Here is an 18,385-nt window from a genome sequence, read left to right as displayed (position 1 = left end):
AAAAAAAGTAATTAATGCCTTGAAATCTTACATTGTTAGGAATGAAAAAAATCATTACATATCAAATAATAATCTTGTAATGAAAAGTTAATTTGTAACGATTTTATAAATTTGTTCATTTTATGTATTATTCAAACGCGGTACATTATACTTTAAAAAGTTTTAATAATGTTGACCATTTTTCAGAACGTAGAAATAAAATTTACCTGTACTATAAACGTTATTTTTGTAACGAATTATAAAAACTGGTATATTGTGTTCTTATAAATTCATTTTCCTCTTTTACCCACTTGAATAATTTATTTGTTTATTCGTGAAATCTCATATTGTATCTGTAACTTCGCTTAAAAATGTATGAAGAATTTGACATCTTTTATTCAGTGCAAATAAAACACATTTGAATAATGAATAACGATTGGTTCATGATTTGAGACTAACCAATCATCGCAGCTTTTTCAAGCAGTGCAGGTAACTATTCCATGTTGTTTGCGCGGTTCAATTCACTCGTGTATGACGTATATTTATCACTTTTAAACTGTCAAACGATTTAAAACAGAAACGAGTATCTTCTGTATTGCATTGATGTAAAAATACGAGGACTAATATACGAAGTTTCGTTTTTGATATATTCATTTTCGTTTTTATAATCTTTTATTCGTTGATACACGTATATACCTGAAGAAACGTATGAATATTTGACTGTTGATTTTTCATCTATAAATATTTTTTAACAAATGTTACATTTGCTAAGTTTTATTGCTGTATAACATTGTTCGAACATTAAAAAGAAAAAATATACATTAATGTGAGATAAAAAATATCAAGAAAATAAATTAGAAAAGGTATTTATAATACTGTATTTTTATAAGGTTGCAAAATTATATTCATTTCTATATTTACATGTACATATGTACGTGTAGATTATTTTCTACAATGTAAATAATCTTGAATAACATTTATTATGTATGTAATGTATCATTAAACATGGATTTAGAAGCAACTATAGTTGAACGATTACAAAAGTTAAGACAATGGCAATTAGAACAACAAGAACGATTATTGAAAGAGCAACAAATGCAGAGAGAAATATTAACTCAGAAACAAGATTGTATGTATAAAGCACTTGAGTTATCTCTACAAGAACTTGATATAAGTGAGAACGTATTAGATGTGAATGATTTGAATAAAATCAAAGGAAATCCTGAGACCGATAATCAAGATTTAGAAGATCACAATGAATTGCAAAATATAGACAGTAGTATAGAAATGATTAGTCAAAATGTAAATAAATTTAACAATCTGATTCTTCAACAAACACCTCTTAAAGATTTGGGTAAGGAGGCAGTTATTCTTGAAAATCATGTAAAACAACAATTGAAAGAGAAAAATGATACTAGCTTGACACTACTTTCACCACGACAAGAAAAAGAAGTGGAGAAATTTATTATAGATGGAGTAGCACCATTGTCATCTAATAAGGCATTAATTAATCGCATGTGCATAGATGATGTACCAATTCCTTCACCAAAAAAAGATTTTCATACATTACTTGAAGAAAGATTAAAAGACTCTGACAATATATCTACAGAAAAATCTAATGGTAATTCAACAGCTAAAGTAATAAAGAAACCATTTTTGAAAAAAGGAGAAGGTTTGTCTAGATTTAAATTAAACAAAGAGTTGCCAACTTCCACTATAAAAAGAAGATCGCGAAGTGTATCCTTTTCTACATGCACACAATCTGATTCTAAGCAATCTAAGAATGTATCTAAATCTACTAATAGTAATAAATCTACAAAAAATGCACAACAGACAAACAGTTTAAATCGTACAAATGCATCACAAAAGCAATTGTGTTTGAAAAATGTGCCTCTGCCAAAGAAAAAAGTTCGTAGTAAATCAGAATCTAGTACTTTAGTGACTAAATTGGAGGATTATGTTAACAATATTAAAAATACAGCAGAATTAAATACTTCAGACTTTCATTCAGGAACACAGAAAGAAATGGAAGAAGTAAGGATATTTGAATTATTAGAGGAAAAAGCAGAAAATTCCAGTTTCTGTTCTACGTCTAGTACTGTTCTTGCATTTTTACAACAGTCAACACCATTCAAAGTAAAGAAACATCAAAGTCCGATAATTAAAAATTCCAAAAGTCAATCTGTTTTAAAGTCCAATCAAGCGTACATGTGCACAACTCCTACTAAAAACAATGAGTCTTTTCGTAACTATAGTCTCATTGTAAATAAGAAAGATTTACCTTCAATGAAAGATAAAAATCCATACAGTGCAAAAGCTTTTGAAGATTTTAAAGAAAATACTAAAATAGATGCAAGTATAAAAAAATATGCAACATTTAGAAATCAAGTTCAATCTATGCATAACGAAGATATTTCTTATGATGGGTCTAATGTTGAGAAAGCTAATGATGTTAGTCTACATGTGAGATTTTCTGAGTACAATGAATATAAAACCATTGGATCATCAGACACATCGTGTATATCAATTGAATCATTAGCAATAAAAGATTCCTGTGATAAACAGGTTTGGGATGATTCTGTAACTACAGAAGTATCCGATACAGAAATGTTACCACAGTCCTCAACAGCTCAAGGTAATATTCAGAATAGTAATTATAAATTCACGTTTGAACATTGCAATGCACAAGGAAAATTAAATTATGAAGCGCAAACACACAAAACTATGGAACAAAATAATAGTTTTGATCCTAATGAGAATATACATCAACAAGTTTATTATAATGATGATTCAGAATTTTCTGACACTACTGTTCAAACATTGGATAATGAACAAGATATTTTAGAAGAATATAAAAAGAATTTAATAGTACAGAATGTCAATAATTTTCAGAATACTGGGAATTCGAGAAAATGTATGGAACCATGTAATACTGGTGAAAGTAAGGAATTACTAGATATTAATAATGATTCAACTATGATTGAAGATCAAAGAAGTGAAGAAAATTTGCAGGAAACAGATGAAATTGTCTTCAAATCAGAGCTTTTGAAGAATCGTCTACTGGAACTAGAACAAGAAATTAGTATATTCCGTAAAGAGAATGCAGCTTTATCTGCTCAACGTAAAAAATTATTGGAGGATCATAGAAATTTACGTAAAGAATATGCAGAAAAAGAGAAAAATTTGGAAGAAAGCAGAAAACAGATGGAAGACCGTTTACAGGAAGAGAAGAAAAAGTTAATTCGTGAAAAATCTGCATTGGAAAATAGGATGCGGGATTCACAAGAAAAAGCTCAACAGAGTAAATTAGAAAGACAAGAGATACAAAATTTAAAACAAGAATTCGAAACATTAAAAGAAGAGTTCCAGTTAAAGGAAAGTAGATGGTATGCTGCACAGTCTAGACATAAATGTCAAATGAGGATCTTGAAAATGGAAAATAGTAAGCTAAAACAGGAGATTGAAAGATTACAGAATCTGAGGAAAAGTAATGCTAGAAGCAAAGGAAAGCCTGGAATCTTTTCAAATACGAAAGCGATTCATCAAATTAATAAGCAAATTGACATGCAAAATAAAGAGTCTAAAAGAACCAATGACAACTCATCATCAGATGAGAAAGACCAAAAGTTACCAGAACCAGTGACAAAAATAATTGATACAAATGAAACTGAGAATATAGAAGATGAGGAATATAATTGTAAAAATAATAATAGCAGCTCAAATAAAAAATTACAGAGGGGGCAGATAAACGCGATAAATGTTGTTAAAAAACGTAATTTATATGAAAATCTGATTAAGGAAGCAACATCTGATTTATTAGATGTTCATGAACAGCTTCATATTGGAGGAAATTTAAGTGAACCTAAATCTGATTTAGATAATGAATCAAGGAAATTAAATAAATCAGAAGATGCTGTGAAGAATAATTCTGAAGAGTTAATCAAGGAGTCTGATATTGCACGTTTCAATGATACCAATTCGAACAGCAATCTCCAATTTCATGTACAACATGAATGTGAACAGCTTATATCTCCACCTAGAATCTCCCACAAGCATCATAATCAAAATCCAATATTAATATCGTCAGATGAATCATCATCAAATGCTTGTGTAAAGAGATCACCATCCCATCAAAGTAGTTCTGATGTTAATAAACAAGGTATAAGACAAATTCAACATCCAGACGGACGTATCGAGTATTGGTATCCGAATGGAAATGTTAAAAAGGTTTTCCCAGACCAAGGTTTGACTAAACTGATATATTATAATGGAGATGTACGTGAAACTAGTAAAGAAGGAAAAGTAAAATATTTCTATGCGTCGACCCGAACGTGGCACACAACAATGCCAGATGGATCAGAGATTTTAGAGTTTACTGAGTAAGTTACAATAGTATGTCATATTGTTTTTGGTAATTATTAATAATATGAAATTTGTATTATGATACAGTGGCCAAATAGAAAGAAGACTGCATGATGGTGCTGTAGAAGTATCCTTCCCAGATGGTTCTATACGAGTTTTAGGACCAGATGGTACTGAAAAGTGGACCTTACCAGATGGGACTTTAATTCAAACATTTGCTAATGGTGAAAAAGTGTTTACCTTACCAAATGGACAACAAGAAATACATACAAAAACTCATAAGGTTAAAATAGAAATTTTATTAAAAATTACATATATAATAAATTTTGCAACATATTTTATGTATTTCAGAGACGAGAATATCCTGATGGTACAGTTAAGCTTATTTATCCCGACGGTACACAAGAAACACGATACTCGAACGGTAGGATACGGCTTAAAGATAAAGATGGCAATCTTTTAATGGATTCATATCAATGAAATCTGTAAAAAGTATAAAGATATTGCGACTATAAATAATACTTATTAAGTAGTGCATTTAAAACAATGTACATTATATATAAATATATTTTAAATACTTTTTATACATGTTCAGTTGTTATAACTAGGTATAAGTAATGTTAAAGTATTATTTGTATAAGTAATAATAGGACAAATTTAGATAAATAAAAACTGCATTTCACAATTTTATACTATGAGGAAATAAAAATAAATTTCTTAATAACATTGTATTTCTATTTTTTGTTTTATCAAGTTTTATGTCCTCCCTTTCCTTTTAGAGGTAATACAGGTACACTTTCTAAATTCTCCTTTAATATCTTGTTTTTTAAAAATAAAATATTCGTTAATAAATTTGAAGTCCTATATAAAATACACATACAAATTTTCATCTTCATATCAGTAAATATATTGGCAAAATACCTACAAAGATTTGTGAATAATAAATTCATATCAAAATATGAAATTGAATTAATATAAATAACTGTATAATAAAGTAACTTTATCTTAAGAAAAACGAAAAATGAAAAATTTGAAATTTAACGAACTCGTACCAAATGTACTGATGTATAAAAAGTTGCGGAATTTGAAATATAACAGTAGCTTAGCTGAGGTAACTTACTCACTGCAACGATGCCTATGAGATCAAGTTTTAAAAAATGGGCAACGCGACTTACTGCATTAGGTGGTGCAACATTATTTTATTGGAATGTTTGTGGTAATAAAGAATTTCTGCAAGTGCAAAATTCATGGACAACGAATTCAAACCCGTCGGTGAAATGGAATCACAACTGGGATAGGTTATACACTTTATCATGGCTATTGATAAAATAATATTAATAACTTTATAATTTAATACTAACAGATAATTAAGATTAGTTTTTCTTGTTTTTATAACTGCTGATGAGATTATTTAATACAAAATTAATCTAATTAATGTAATAAAAATTAGTCTTATCCGTTTTCCTTTTTTGAATATAAATTGTGTGTAAGGTATATTTTGTACCTAAACATTAATAAATACATTTATGTATACAAATATATACCTCTATACTATGCATTTTTTATTCCATTACTCGTGTATAAATGAATATCTTTTTTCAGTTTTATAATGAAAGTAATTTGTTAATTACATATAAAATATAAGTAGTTTATTTGGATGTCAATCTGGATGTAACATATTGTGTTTGCAATTTTAATTTTAGGCGAGATCCAAAAAGTCTAGTGAAGCCGATGAAAATAAAGAGTGAAAGTGATGAAAATTTATACAACAAGGAATTATCATTGAAAAAGGCTAAAGCTACTCGGCACATAATTTTGATACGTCATGGACAATACAATGTCTCAGGCAAAACAGATCTGGAAAGAACACTTACAGAACTTGGTTAGTGTTTTATACATGTTATTTATTGTTTCATAAGACCAAAATGGAATAATTATTAAAATTTATATGACCTAAAGGTAAAAAGCAAGCTGATGCTACAGGAAGAAGATTACAAGAATTAGGTTTTCCATATACTTTGATTGTACGATCAACAATGACCAGAGCTCAAGAAACTTCTAAAATTATAGAAGAAAGTCTTAAGAATGTAAATGTACAGGATGATTCATTCCTTACTGAAGGTGCACCTATACCACCTGAACCACCAATTGGTCATTGGAAGTCTGAAATACATGTAAATATATTATATATATAATTACCTTTTATGAACTTGATTTTCCAAACTTTATTCTACATAGAATAAGGTAATATTTTGTTTCACTATAAATAAATATACTGTTCATTAATATGTTTCAGTTTCATGAAGATGGACCTAGAATAGAGGCTGCATTCAGAAGATATTTTTACCGTGCTGATCCATGTCAAGAAAAAGATTCTTACACTATTATTGTTTGTCATGCAAATGTTATTAGATATTTTGTATGCCGGTAAATTATCTTGCTAGTATTTTATTTCTGAAGATTTATGCATAAATTAATGCTGAAATTGTTATTTATTTCAGGGCACTACAATTTCCACCTGAGGGTTGGTTGCGTTTAAATTTAAGTCATGCAAGTATTACATGGATTTCTATTCTACCAAGTGGGAGAGTCACATTATGGTGTTATGGTGGTACCGGGCATATGAAGCCAAGTATAATCACATCTAGTTAAAATCAATATTACTGCTTATTTTGTACTATAAACATTTATAGCCTTTAAATTTAATATTATTTTGAAGTAATAAGATAAACAATATACATTCATATGCATTTCTTTTTTATTCACAGAAATAGTATTTATTTCCTAAAACATGAATACTGACCACTTATAAATGATGCTTGAAAAGAGTTAAAATTTAAGTTGCTAGAATTTTCGCCCTCTTATAATTATTTGTTAAATAATCAAAATTTATGTATACACTTAAGATAGTTCAAAGACTGATAAAAAGTATTTATGTATACACAAGGTTTTATCAATAAGTACTCAACCAGAAGGCAATCACATGTATTATAGTAACATTCGCATTAGATATATGCAAATTTTTAATTTACAAAATTACAAATATCCACCTACATTAATTATACACATTATCTGTACAGTATGCATTGTGTACTAAATATCCTACATATTTTTTAATTTGTACATTATACATACTACAATAAAAATAATTTATATCCTACAGTTTGAATGTCATTTTATAAGAAAATGTAAAGCAGCATGTGACTTATTTTATCTTATAAATACCTTTATAGAATTCTATTTAATTATGTAGCAGCAATTCTTGTAGACTTTCTTGCATAATATCTTTGTAATGCAGTTTCAAACACTTGTCCAATTGTTCTCTTTTCCCAAATTTTAGATCTTTCTTTCTTTTCTGCCTCTATTTTTGCTTTCATGCTAACATTAGGTTTGATCGTTTCATCTTTGTTATTTTCACAATCTTCTGGTCCATCTTTACTTTTTGAAGTTGAAGTATTTTCCACTGCAATTTTGTTATTAGCCTCATTAGATTCTGCATTTTCAGTTTGTTTTAATTTTTTGACCTGTGGTTCTTCTGTATCTCCTGTTTCAATAGCTTCATCTTTTTCAATTGAAGAGATCTTCGTTTTATTTTCTACTGTTTGTGAAGTTTCTGTATCTGTGTCACTTTCATCTTCCATTATTCTTTGTCTATATTGCCTAACTTTTTTGGCTTTTTTACTTGTCATTTGTTCTTTATTGGTTGTAGTCATATCTTTTTCTTCACTTTCTATTTCTTTATGTAAATTACTTGTATCTTTAGGTATAATGTTTTCAGTTTCATTTTCTCCTGTTCCTTTAATAGTTTGTTCATACAAATGTCTATAAAATCCTGACATATCTTGTTGTTTTCTGACATCACCGATTGCTTCCAGCCTATCCATTCTAGATTCTTCCTCTTCCAATTTTTTAAACTCTTCTAATTTTGCTCTATATGCAGAAGTAACAAAACTTTCTTTGTCTGCATACATTTCTCCTTCAGCTTCTCTTTCCTTTTGTACCATTCTTTCTATTCTATGTTCTTGTTCTCTTTTTCTTCGTTCAGCTGCTTTTAAAAGATTCTGAATATATTTTGGTTTCTTGACCTCTACCTTTGCTTCTTTTGATTGATTTTTCACACGTTCCATATCATCATATACTTCATCATATTGGTATATAGTTGGATCTTCTTTTAATGCTTTTTGCATGTTCAATCTGGTCTGTTTTTTCATTTTATTTTTTTCTTCTTCCGCTTTAAGAGCTTTCTTAACCCAATCAGTACCATCTTCTTCGGCTGAATCATTGTCATTTCCAAATACATTGCTAGGTTTTGGTGCTACAGATTGTTGCTTTTTTGGTAAAATTAAACCGTACCTAAAATTGTTTATAATATAGTTATTAATTTTATACAAACATGAAATTATTTAAAGTATTAGATTATTGATAGTTAAATATTTATTTGTTATTGATAATTTTATGTAACTTACTGCTTTTCATCTTTGTTGGTGGTCATGTTTATAATGATACGTTGTTTGGAACAAAATTGATAACTTCCAAACTAAAATCGTAATATGTATATTATATTAAATTGTACGCTTTTTCCTTGTATAACATAAATTTAAGTATACCAATTAAGAATACTCAAGTAAACAAAATTATAACCTCTGTTTTAGAAAGAATATACTGAATATAGTGAATTCGAACTTCCATGAAATCTCTAGTATTTAATGAATCATATTGGTCAGAAAATAAGAGAAATTATGCAGATAGATTCAGGTTTATGATGAGCTACACATTGCAAATACGAAGAATTACATACACAAATTTAGTTTAACTACGAAATATTGATTTTACTAACATTTACATTATTTGTAAAATTAATTGAATATACGCATTATAACATAATGCATTTGTTGAGAATTCTTTACAGTGAAATAAGAATTTTGTTTCATTTAATTTTTTCAAGTATATATACTTTTATTACCAATTACTTGGAAACAAGTAAAGTATGAGTCACTTAATATAATCTATGACAAACTGTGGATAACAAGAAAGGCGGAAAAATTATCAATATCTTAAGCGTCATGATTCAAAGTAAAATTATATATAAAGATGTAATGCACATATGTGCAATATCTATATGATATAGATATTTTTTTCATACGAGGAACATCGTTTTAAAATACATTTAAAATTTGAATTACTTTTTAAAAATTCTCGTTCATTGTTAAAATATATATAATTCTTTATGAATTATTTAAAAGTATTAAATTTTCTTGAAATGACTGTGGAGGTGTAGGAAAAAAAAACATTAGTTTATAATCTCCTACCCTACCCTACTCTATTTTGCCCACGCTCGGTACTTCCCACTTGCAGACGTCATCAAGTATACTATATCGATATTGTATGTATATATTGAACCGTGTAGAATGTCTCGTTGAGATTTAAACAGTTTTATTGCATTGCTGCATAAATATTTGTTCTGAATATGTTACGGACAGGTACTATGTATTGTGTTGTGCTATTTGTTTGTTTGTTTATTGGGATCATAAATGGTTATGCGATAAATTCCGAGGAAAAGTTAGATGAGCATTTTATTACTCCACACTACACACATTATGAGGAGCTTAAACAATTGTTCAGTTCCTTGTCCGAGAAGTATCCTAATTTGGCAAGATTATTTTCCATAGGGAAGTCTGTAGAAGGTAGAGATCTGTTGGTTCTTGAAATTTCTGAAAATGTTAGGGAACGTAAGCTGGGTGAACCAATGGTTAAATATGTTGCTAATATGCATGGCGATGAAGCTGTTGGAAGAGAATTGTTAGTTTATCTTGCTCAATATCTCTTGCACAATTATGGCAAAGATGAAAGGATCACAAAATTAGTGAATAATACTGATATCTTTCTTATGCCATCTATGAATCCTGATGGATTCGAAGAGTCTGAGGTAATGCTTATGTTCTGTTACAGTTTACTACTGTACTTTATGCTTAAAAGTAAGTATTGATTGAATTTTTGTTTTATATTAGGAAGGGAAATGCGAATCAAAGAAAGATTTCTCAGGACGCGAGAATGCAAACCATGTTGATTTGAATAGAGACTTTCCAGATCAGTTTGATAGGAGAACCAGTCAATTATTGAAAAATGGTGGTATATTAGACAAACGTCAGAATGAAACAATAGCAGTGATGACTTGGATTGCTACAGAAGCATTTGTATTATCTGGAAATTTTCATGGTGGTGCTGTTGTAGCTAGTTATCCATATGATTCTGGGTAAAAATATATTTGTCTGTGGTTAATCTTATTCTGAATGTAACCAGTTAAGTTTAGTACATTGTATTATAATAATTATTCAATGTGAATACTCTTTTTTAGAATTTCAAGAGTTTGCTGTATTGAAAGTAAAAGTCCAGATGATGAATTATTCAAATATTTAGCTCATGTGTATGCAGATAATCATCCACAAATGCATGCAGGCAATGCTTGTCCTCCAGAAATATTTCAAGGTGGTGTCACCAATGGAGCCTATTGGTAAACATAAATATTTGATTTCATAGTACCTGAAGAAAATAATTTCTATTTAAAAAATATTACTGAAATGTTTGTATTCTAGGTATAAAGTTATTGGTGGGATGCAAGATTTCAATTATGCTCGTTCCAATGCATTTGAGATAACATTTGAACTTAGCTGCTGTAAATATCCAAATGCTTCAACAATGCCAGAGCATTGGATGTTAAATAAAGAGTCTCTTATAAAGTATCTTGAGCAAGCACATATTGGAGTAAAAGGTTCTTAGATGTTCCTAATATATACTTACTTGTCATTTATAAGATATTTCAACTTAGATGATAATTCTAGGTATTGTACGTGATACTGATGGTCAACCAATAGAAGCAGCTAACATTATTGTGAAAGGAATAGATCACAATATTTCAACCACAAATCGGGGAGAATATTGGCGTTTGTTATTGCCTGGTACTTACGTGATTCATGCAGAAGTATGGGGGTAAGTATGCTTAGCTAATACATATAATATTAATCTATTGTCGTAATAGTATTAAGCATAATTTAGTTCAACAAAATATATATTTCTTTTCTTAATTATAGATATCAACCAAGTGAGCCTGTTAGTGTTACCGTGGGATCAGATGAACCATCCATTGTTAATTTTACTTTAAAAGAGGATTCCTTTGAAGATCAAGGTAATCAAGATATAGATTATCCTCGTATGTTACCATTTCTAAATCAGTATCCTCCATTGTACAAACTAATTCGTTCTTACAAATATATGAACTACTAATTAACTATTGTGCAGCTTATGATATAAATTTTTTTCTTTTATATTTCTTTTTAATTTATTTTTCATTTAAAATTTGATTTCATTACTTTTCTTTGAAAATTGAAATACTTACAAATTTTTATTATCTTTTAAATGTATTTACATTTGAATTATTATTTTTGTTCTATTATGTGGTTTTATTTTTTATTTTACAGCACCAATATGATAACATAGCTACTTAACATCATTTGATACTTTCTGAAATGCTCATATATTTTATTATAATCTCTATTTTGGTTAACACAAACAAGCATAGAAAATACAGACACAAGGTATGGAGAAATAATGTGTATGAAAATACTTAATTACATTAAAAATTATTAACTCACAATATAAGGTATTTAAACTACAAAGTAATTGAACTGACACTATTTTCTTTTTTCATATTTATATTTCTTATTTACATTTATCATAATTTATATTTTAAAAACTGACATACAATAAGCTAAATAGTAGACATAAAAATGTTGAACATAGAACTATAAATTTCATATACAACTATTATATTTTCATGTATTGAATTTACACATTGCTAGAAAGCTGACCATATCTTTTTCTAACGCTGACTACTAATTCTTAAACCATGAATTGTCATCAAACATTGTGAGCTGTGATTTATTTTTTATTTAAATGCTCTCTTACATACAGTTTATTTTAAGAATATTTAAAGGAATACATAATATAGTAAAGAATTATCCGAAGAACAAATGAATAGTTATAACGTTTTATATATATTTTTTTATAAATACGTTTTTATGAGTTTGAAATAAATGAATCTCTACCTTTAAATCTAATCTGAAATCGGTAATGCGAATAATATTAAAAAAAAAAGTATATGTTACTTTCATCAAGGTTTTTATTTTATATTACTCAAAATGTAAAATATAATTTTATTACTTGAGATGATATAACAGTAATTTCTATGCAATGATGAAATACATACATTACCTTTGGTGTAAAACATGTTATAGGAACATTTATTATGTACAATAATTTTAATAGCAGTGTTGGAAGAATGTAAAACAGTAAGCGATGTTTATGATTGTATTTGTAATTAGATGTATAGTATATCATGTTTGAACTAAATGTATATCTGAAAGTAAAAATAAAATATTATGTTTGGCTCAAATGATAACTTAGTATTTTTTCAATATTTTCCAACCTCTTCCTATAATTTTCATCAACTAAGTAGTGTAAATATATTTCATTGCATTCTCTTTTGTTAAACTCTTGTTTTCTCTGTACCTTGTGTTGAAATGTGTATTCGATAAATTTCATAATTTACATTGTCTACCAACTTTCTTTTAATGTTTACCTGAACGACATGAAAAATTCATACAATTAATTAAAATTTTGAATTATATATTTTTTTCTTTATAGTGTTGTGTTTGTTCCCATATAGGAAAATTAGACTCGCCTAAAGTTGAGGAAATAGTGAGATCTATAGATGAATATGGATTTTATCATGATACTGTATTCAAACATCATAATTACGCAGAATTGGAGAAATATTTAAAAGAGTTAAATGGAAATTATCCTAATATTACAAGACTTTATAGTATAGGAAAGTCTGTCGAAGGACGTCAATTATATGTGATGGAAATAACGGAAAATCCTGGGAAACACGATCCAAATAAACCAGAAGTAAAGTATATAGGAAATATGCATGGAAATGAAGTGGTTGGCAGAGAAATTTTATTATTGTTATTAAGACATCTCTGTGAGAATTATGGAACTGATGAAAGAGTTACAAAAATATTAAAAAATGTCAGATTGCATGTAATGCCAAGCATGAATCCTGATGGCTATGAAATTTCTAAAGAAGGCGACGTATATGGAGAACATGGAAGAGAAAATGCTAAGGGTGTTGATCTTAATAGAAATTTTCCTGATCAATATGAGATAAATAAAGTATGAATTATAATTTATCAATTATTTTAATCATCAATACATTGAATACAGTTTTTATATGAACTTTCGTCAGAATTTTAATTTCCTTGTAATTTAATATGTTACAGTACAATAGTGAGCAAGAGCCTGAAACGAAAGCAGTAATGGATTGGATCACAAAAATTCCATTTGTTCTTTCTGCTAATTTTCATGGGGGATCATTAGTAGCAAATTACCCATATGATAATGGACCTTATACTCCAAATCTGAGTCCTGACGATGATGTTTTTAAAGCATTAGCATTGGCATACTCAAATGCTCACCCTCGTATGCACCTTGGTGAACCTTGCCCACCACTTGACCAATTAGGTATGTCAAGTGTACTCGAAGAGCGATTTCCAAATGGAATAACTAATGGGGCTAGTTGGTACTCTGTAAGTGGAGGAATGCAAGATTACAATTATCTTCATAGCAATGATTTTGAAATTACGATAGAAGTTGGATGCACAAAGTTTCCGAATGCGACTGACTTACCAACATATTGGTTACAAAATAGAGAACCTCTGTTACGTTTTATCGAAATGGTACGTATGCTTCTGGTAATATAAACTGTAAATGTCTGTAACGTATGATAATAGCTATAATTATTACCATTTACAGTCTCGTAAAGGTGCACATGGTATAGTACGTTCGTCTATCGGTACTCCGATACCACATGCTAAAATATCTGTCGATGGAATTAAACATGATATCTACACAGCTGAAGGCGGTGACTATTGGCGTCTTCTAATCCCAGGAAGATACAATATTACAGCTAGCGCAGTGGGATATGAGTCTGTGACACAGAACATACTTATACCTGAAGGAGATAACATGGGTGAAGGAGAAATAACACAGGATTTCATATTAATGCGAGATGATCCTGAACATTGGTATAATTATATATAATTTCTATATAGTCATGGAAATTAAGGATATCTTAACATTTATAAAACTAAAAATTTGCAGAATAAGCGATATTTGTATCACTAAATGTTAACAGGGATCGTAATTTATAAGGGATATTAAGAATTTAAGTTTATGAAGAAATTTAAAAGCTTCAAGAAACATTAAGTAAATACTTTAATCCTCTGAAAAAATAGTACATTCAAATAAACATATGAATTCTTATTTTAGGTCATCGTCATACGATTTTCGATTAATTGTAAATTTACAAGATGTTTATTTAAAAAACGTAGAGTTGAATGCAAGATTTGGCGCATTAGAAAATCACCAACTAAACATTGCTGAATTCGAAGCTGGAGATTCGCCAGTTAATATGGCTATACATTCTTTAAAAATTACGCACGATGTAAGTATTGTTTTTCTAAGGATAACATTTATTTGAGTATTATGTATTATAATTATTTTAATGTACAAAAATATTTGAGACTTAACATTGTCTTTGTAGATGGGAGCACCGGAAGAAAATAAATTTCATATTGGCTTAATTGGAGGACTATTTGCTTCTCAACCTGTGGGTAGAGAAGTTCTGCTGCGCTTAGCTACTCATATTCTTATGGGAAATAAAATTGGAGATCCTCCTATACAGAGGATATTGAATAATTCTGTTTTACATTTTATTCCTGGTATAGATCCAGGTTTTGATAATATATTAAATAGTCGAGAATGTAATCCCATAGTGAAGGATGAAGTTGGTAAAAGACTTTTACAAAAGGGCACTTTGAATTCTGATAAGCTCGATACGATTACCAGTGCATTTAAGGAAATGATGGCTAATGGAGAATACGATGCAGTAATTATAATAGGAAGTGGGGCACTTAAAGTCAGGTAATTGAAAGTAGAAAAATTGGCACTACTAATTCTCAGGATAAATTGGAAGACAGCTTATATATTCTGTATCATTATTTCAGTTATACCGACGATAGTTTCAATGTATATCATACACTTGCTCAAAATTATGAGCATTCAATGGATAAAGGAATATGTAACAACCTCAATAATGAAGTTAAAGATGTGCAAGATTATATTCAAAATGAATATAACATTCCTGTAGTAAGTAACGCATATGCAAACTTATAATTATCGGACAGTATAGTGTATAATTTTATTATAATCCATAATATTTTTAGATGACTGTTAACTTGGCTTGCTGCAAGTATCCATTTGCCGAATATATTCCAAACATTTGGCGTGAAAATTTGTTGCCTCTAAAGCAGCTTATTCAAAGTTTAACAACCGGTATTCGGGCAGTAGTGACAGATGTTAATAATATTCCTCTGAGGAATGCTACAATTAAAATTGGAACAAAACAATACAGTGTATCAAAAAATATGGCTTACTTTAAGATTATTCTACTTCCCGGTGAATACATGCTAATATTCTCCTGCGAAGGCTACATGGAGCAGTTTGTAAAAGTTCACGTGGAGAATGAAAATATAACAGATCTTAATGTGAAGTTAATAAAACGTAATACGGATGAAGAAAAACATGGAAAAAATAATGAATATTCGGAATCGAATGTAATTAATCAAGCTTTAAATGATTTAAATGATAAATATTCGCACTCATCTGTTTTGCACATTATTGGAAGATCACAGAAAGGTGTCCGAATAATGTGTCTAGAAATTGGAACTGAAAACAATTACAAACGAATAGGTCGTCCATCGATTGCGTTTGTTGCTGGTATTTCGAATGGCGTGTCTCTGACATCCGAGGTCTTATTACATTTTGCTACGTATCTTTTGGATCACTATGGAAAGGATACCACAGTTACAAATTATTTAGATAAATATACAATATATATTGTCCCGGATTTAACTCAAAACTCGAACAAGAATCAATCATGTTCTTCCTTCATTGCTGATGACCTATTGTTTCCTATTAATGGCGCACTATCTAACGAAGCAGATACAATAATTTATTGGTTCAGAAAAGTTAGTCCAATGTTGGCAGTAAATTTAAATATTGGTGGTCAGCATATTGAAATTCCTTTCGCTGGAAAATACGGTGAAATGCCAGGAAACGTGTACAAAACTGACGATGATGCAGTGTTGCAAGAGCTAGCGATGACATACACAAAACACAATGCCCATATGACCTCTAACAATTCATTGTGTGATCGTGATTTAAATAAAAATGCTAATGGTGTTATTCACGGTGGAGAAGGAATTAATGGAAAGAGAGAGCATTCTCTGTTGGATTATCTTTATTTAAATACAAGTACTTTGATGGTGGATGCATACATTACCTGTTGTGATACAGATGGTTCGAAAAATGTGTGGGAAGATAATAAAAATAGCTTATTAGCTATGATAGACAAGCTTAACAATGGAGTAAAAGGATATGTTCTTACTAAAAATGACGAACCAATAGAAAATGCTATTTTATCGTGTAATAATTCGTTACATCACATTAAAAGTGGAATGAACGGAGTTTATTGGCTTCTACTTCAACCTGGTACTCATGCTATAAGTGCCAAGGCAGCTGGATATATTCAGCAAACTAAAGTTTTCGTTACAACAGATGTACATAATGTTTCAAAGTTAATATTTAAATTAACATATAACGACAAGTTCCTAGGAATGCCTAGAATTGTTTTCATTATACTTATAAGTAAGATATCGAATATTAATATATAGAAAATAGATATACCCTGGAGAAATAATTACTTAAAATCGTATTTCCTTAGGTACTATATGCTTTGGAATTATTGCTTGTACCGTGTTCATCGTTGCAAATTGTAAGTCTTCCAAACAGTCTGAACAAAATAATAGAAGTAAATACGCGTTCAGTCTACTTAAAGATGGAACAAGTTTCTTTGATGACGATGAGAAAGAAGTTGAAATATTTAAAAGGCCAATAAACGGTAAGCCCTATTTTCCTAAAAAAAATGTATTTATATGATTATCAGATTTCAGTTGTTCTTAAAAGATGTAGGACATAGTACATCTTCTCGCATATTTTACACTTTCAGGGCTTATGCAAGATAATGAAATTACAAAACCATATTTTGACGACGACAACTTGTCCAGTTCAGATGATGCCAGTGATTTAGAGTTTATTAGGCCGAGTTAAGTGATAACACTGTAGCGATACAAATTATAATGCAGGTTTTTGTAAAAAAATCGACTTTTCTAATAACTATATCTATCCGGTGATAACAATTTTTAAACTAAAATTATTTGTTATAAACGTAGATTTAGGTAAAGGCATAAGATGTAAAGGAAATGTACAGAAAATGTACTTAACATGTTGTGAAAATTATGCAGGATATATATATATATATATATATACGTATGCCATTGAAAGTTGAAATGAATTATATTGCAAAACAAAAAAGATAGATATGTTTTGAAGATATAATTAATATTTTTATATGTGAGGCAGAATTAGTCTTTCAATATACAATAATACAATATACATTCCAGACTGTTTTATATGTTATTTACATACTTTTAGTGTAATAAATTATTGTATACTTTGAATTTGTAAGACATATCTTTTATAAATATTGACTGTTCACTTGAAAATGATCATAATACTAAATGCATCTACATATGTATCTCTATGTATATTAATATAAAATTTTGATAAGTATTATTAAAATCTGACAATATATTTATAACATACTTTTATTTATTTTTACATAATACTTAATATTTCGTCCTTAATACAAAAAAATATTTTTTGTAATAACATATACGTTTTATCAAGATATGAATTAGGAAAATGGAAGTTATTTTAAGTTGTTTTTGACAAATAAAATAACATTAGTATAATTAAATTATATTAATATTCTATTACACAACATATATTCTGTGGTTGTGACATT

At 28.9% G+C, this 18,385-nt stretch overlaps 4 protein-coding genes across 11 annotated transcripts; 3 read left to right on the top strand and 1 right to left on the bottom strand.

The window, feature by feature from the left end:
- Window positions 1–450: 450 nt before the first annotated feature.
- On the top strand, window positions 451–5,055 carry Sas-4 (spindle assembly abnormal 4). 2 transcript variants are annotated; one of them, XM_031984430.2, is made up of 4 exons: window positions 451–842; window positions 995–4,358; window positions 4,429–4,624; window positions 4,693–5,055. In XM_031984430.2, exons 2-4 carry the CDS (start codon window positions 1,075–1,077, stop codon window positions 4,819–4,821), a joined length of 3,609 nt encoding a protein of 1,202 aa, XP_031840290.2. In that variant the 5' UTR covers window positions 451–842; window positions 995–1,074; the 3' UTR covers window positions 4,822–5,055. The 2 variants fall into 2 exon arrangements, with proteins under 2 accessions (XP_031840290.2, XP_031840289.2); XM_031984429.2 differs by having other exon boundaries at window positions 451–4,358.
- LOC116430380 (uncharacterized) lies at window positions 4,621–9,675 on the bottom strand. 7 transcript variants are annotated; one of them, XR_012999602.1, is made up of 5 exons: window positions 8,983–9,167; window positions 8,808–8,878; window positions 7,567–8,694; window positions 5,886–6,504; window positions 4,621–4,824 (listed from the first exon to the last, which is right to left on the bottom strand). XR_012999602.1 is itself a non-coding variant. In XM_031984431.2 (4 exons), exons 1-3 carry the CDS (start codon window positions 9,028–9,030, stop codon window positions 7,587–7,589), a joined length of 1,227 nt encoding a protein of 408 aa, XP_031840291.1. In that variant the 5' UTR covers window positions 9,031–9,167; the 3' UTR covers window positions 4,621–4,824; window positions 7,567–7,586. The 7 variants fall into 7 exon arrangements, 1 of the variants encoding a protein (XP_031840291.1); XR_012999606.1 differs by lacking the exons at window positions 5,886–6,504; window positions 8,983–9,167 and adding an exon at window positions 9,525–9,675 and having other exon boundaries at window positions 6,541–8,694; XR_012999603.1 differs by lacking the exons at window positions 5,886–6,504; window positions 8,983–9,167 and adding an exon at window positions 9,305–9,435 and having other exon boundaries at window positions 6,541–8,694.
- LOC116430382 (serine/threonine-protein phosphatase Pgam5, mitochondrial-like) lies at window positions 5,390–8,975 on the top strand. The gene is made up of 5 exons (XM_031984436.2): window positions 5,390–5,639; window positions 6,045–6,223; window positions 6,301–6,515; window positions 6,638–6,768; window positions 6,843–8,975. The coding sequence occupies exons 1-5, from the start codon at window positions 5,473–5,475 to the stop codon at window positions 6,991–6,993; spliced, it is 843 nt and encodes a 280-aa protein (XP_031840296.1). The 5' UTR covers window positions 5,390–5,472; the 3' UTR covers window positions 6,994–8,975.
- Window positions 9,661–18,092, top strand: svr (Carboxypeptidase D svr). The gene is made up of 15 exons (XM_031984428.2): window positions 9,661–10,267; window positions 10,350–10,594; window positions 10,697–10,852; window positions 10,935–11,110; window positions 11,181–11,328; window positions 11,430–11,524; window positions 13,064–13,572; window positions 13,680–14,135; window positions 14,212–14,483; window positions 14,728–14,902; window positions 15,002–15,381; window positions 15,465–15,606; window positions 15,684–17,166; window positions 17,243–17,419; window positions 17,528–18,092. Exons 1-15 carry the CDS (start codon window positions 9,809–9,811, stop codon window positions 17,626–17,628), a joined length of 4,974 nt encoding a protein of 1,657 aa, XP_031840288.1. The 5' UTR covers window positions 9,661–9,808; the 3' UTR covers window positions 17,629–18,092.
- Window positions 18,093–18,385: the final 293 nt, after the last annotated feature.

Source organism: Nomia melanderi, chromosome 10 (genome assembly GCF_051020985.1).
Source record: "Nomia melanderi isolate GNS246 chromosome 10, iyNomMela1, whole genome shotgun sequence".
Lineage (NCBI taxonomy): Eukaryota > Metazoa > Arthropoda > Insecta > Hymenoptera > Halictidae > Nomia > Nomia melanderi.
The sequence above is the reverse complement of the archived record's forward strand: the minus strand, read 5'-3'. Positions and strand labels throughout refer to the sequence as shown.

Bases quoted from the DNA above. Each gene is read 5' to 3' on its own strand.
- svr (XM_031984428.2), top strand. From the start codon at position 9,809: ATGTTACGGACAGGTACTATGTATTGTGTTGTGCTATTTGTTTGTTTG. The intron at 10,853-10,934 runs GTAAACATAAAT...TTTGTATTCTAG, and splicing joins GTCACCAATGGAGCCTATTG to GTATAAAGTTATTGGTGGGA. The intron at 11,329-11,429 runs GTAAGTATGCTT...TCTTAATTATAG, and splicing joins ATTCATGCAGAAGTATGGGG to ATATCAACCAAGTGAGCCTG.
- LOC116430382 (XM_031984436.2), top strand. From the start codon at position 5,473: ATGCCTATGAGATCAAGTTTTAAAAAATGGGCAACGCGACTTACTGCA. The intron at 5,640-6,044 runs GTTATACACTTT...TTTTAATTTTAG, and splicing joins TGGAATCACAACTGGGATAG to GCGAGATCCAAAAAGTCTAG. The intron at 6,516-6,637 runs GTAAATATATTA...AATATGTTTCAG, and splicing joins ATTGGAAGTCTGAAATACAT to TTTCATGAAGATGGACCTAG.
- LOC116430380 (XM_031984431.2), bottom strand. From the start codon at position 9,030: ATGGAAGTTCGAATTCACTATATTCAGTATATTCTTTCTAAAACAGAG. The intron at 8,879-8,982 runs GTTATAATTTTG...TTACGATTTTAG, and splicing joins ATATTCTTTCTAAAACAGAG to TTTGGAAGTTATCAATTTTG. The intron at 8,695-8,807 runs GTAAGTTACATA...AAACAATTTTAG, and splicing joins ACCAACAAAGATGAAAAGCA to GTACGGTTTAATTTTACCAA.
- Sas-4 (XM_031984429.2), top strand. From the start codon at position 985: ATGGATTTAGAAGCAACTATAGTTGAACGATTACAAAAGTTAAGACAA. The intron at 4,359-4,428 runs GTAAGTTACAAT...ATTATGATACAG, and splicing joins GAGATTTTAGAGTTTACTGA to TGGCCAAATAGAAAGAAGAC. The intron at 4,625-4,692 runs GTTAAAATAGAA...TATGTATTTCAG, and splicing joins TACATACAAAAACTCATAAG to AGACGAGAATATCCTGATGG.